General features: G+C 44.4%; 1 protein-coding gene across 1 annotated transcript in view; it reads left to right on the forward strand.

Moving 5' to 3' along the window:
* TEOVI_000363300 (Trypanosomal VSG domain containing protein, putative) overlaps nt 1-21 on the forward strand; it is a gene marked incomplete at both ends in the record, with an annotated part of 1371 nt that extends 1350 nt beyond the window's left edge. The window contains one exon of the mRNA XM_067226516.1: nt 3-21. Within this exon, the coding sequence (XP_067082617.1) occupies nt 3-21 (19 nt within the window). The remainder of the gene's footprint in view (nt 1-2) is intronic.
* Between the last annotated feature and the right edge of the window lie 1303 nt (nt 22-1324).

Consider the following 1324-nt stretch of genomic DNA (forward strand, 5'->3'; position numbering starts at 1 on the left):
ATTGCTCACGAAAGCGACTGAACTAGCACAAGAATACAGAACCACAAACAAAGAAGCGGAAGAAACAACAGCAGAGGCAAAAACCTTAATTAAAAACGCTCTTTTCGGTAAAGACGAGACTGAATTCGACGCCAACGGGCTAGATGCCACCACCGTCGGAAACAACTGCGGGACAACAGCCGGTCATGCCGACGTCGGCAAGTATGTAGCATTAGACTTACTTTGCTTGTGCGTACCACAGGATGCACAAGACAGTGACGGCACATGCCGAGCCGGGTTAACGCCGACCAGCGTTGCCTCGGGGTCAAGGCGTACAGGTGCAAAAACAGCGTACGACGCTTTAATCACAGCCTGCAAAACGGACAAAAAAAGGAAGCTAATCACGGCCAGCATATTGGACACCAAGGTAGCGGCGTTCGAAGCTCTGCTATGTAACCAAGCGGCCAAGGCGAGCGCATCGGGGACAGCAACATCAACATTTGGCCGCCCGCACACTGACGGCGGCTGCGACACTAGCTCTGGACAAGGTATGTGCATAAATTACAAAATGCAGCTGGAAACCACCGGCGGCGGCATACCATGGGTAAACAGACTAGTCGATGCTGCGAACAAACTACGCAACAGTGCAGCAGCCCAGGCACGGGAACATGCATAAAAAATACAACTTCAGACCCTCCAAACGACTACATGGGCGATTTACAAACAAGCTGTCAGTGCTGAGCTCAATGCACCAAAAGGGGAACACGGTAATTACAATGGTTTAGGCAAACAGGAGCAGTGCGTAACGAAAAACCAAACTTCTGCACAATGCCCAAAAGATCACTGCGACTACGACAGCTAAAAAAGGAATGCAAACCTAAACAAGGAACAGAAAACACAGCAGCAGCAACAGGAGAGACAAGTAACGGGGTAGATTGCAGTAAACACCAAACTAAGCAAGCATGTGAAGCGGAAAACAAGGATGTAAAACCGGGTCAAAAAGCAGTATGTGGATGGATAGATTATGTTGACGGCAAAGGTAAACTTGACCCACCAGAATGCCTCTCTTCCAGTTTTCTAGTCAAGAAGAAATTTGGTCTGAGTATGGCTGCTGATTTTATGAGTTCGGTAGCATTCTAAGCATTTTGATTTTTTGAAATTATGAAGGAGTTTTGCTTAGTTTTATGAACTTATGTAACTTTCTAAAATTTAATATATTTTAATACTTTTCTATGGAAATATACAAACTAGTAAAAATCTTGAAATTTTTAGTAAACAAGTATAATAGTAGCCTGTGAACGTAAATTATTATGAAAACAAGGCGTGAAAATTGTTGATAATATAG

The sequence above is a fragment of the Trypanosoma equiperdum genome (genome assembly GCF_001457755.1).
Source record: "Trypanosoma equiperdum strain OVI genome assembly, contig: ctg_773, whole genome shotgun sequence".
NCBI lineage: Eukaryota > Euglenozoa > Kinetoplastea > Trypanosomatida > Trypanosomatidae > Trypanosoma > Trypanosoma equiperdum.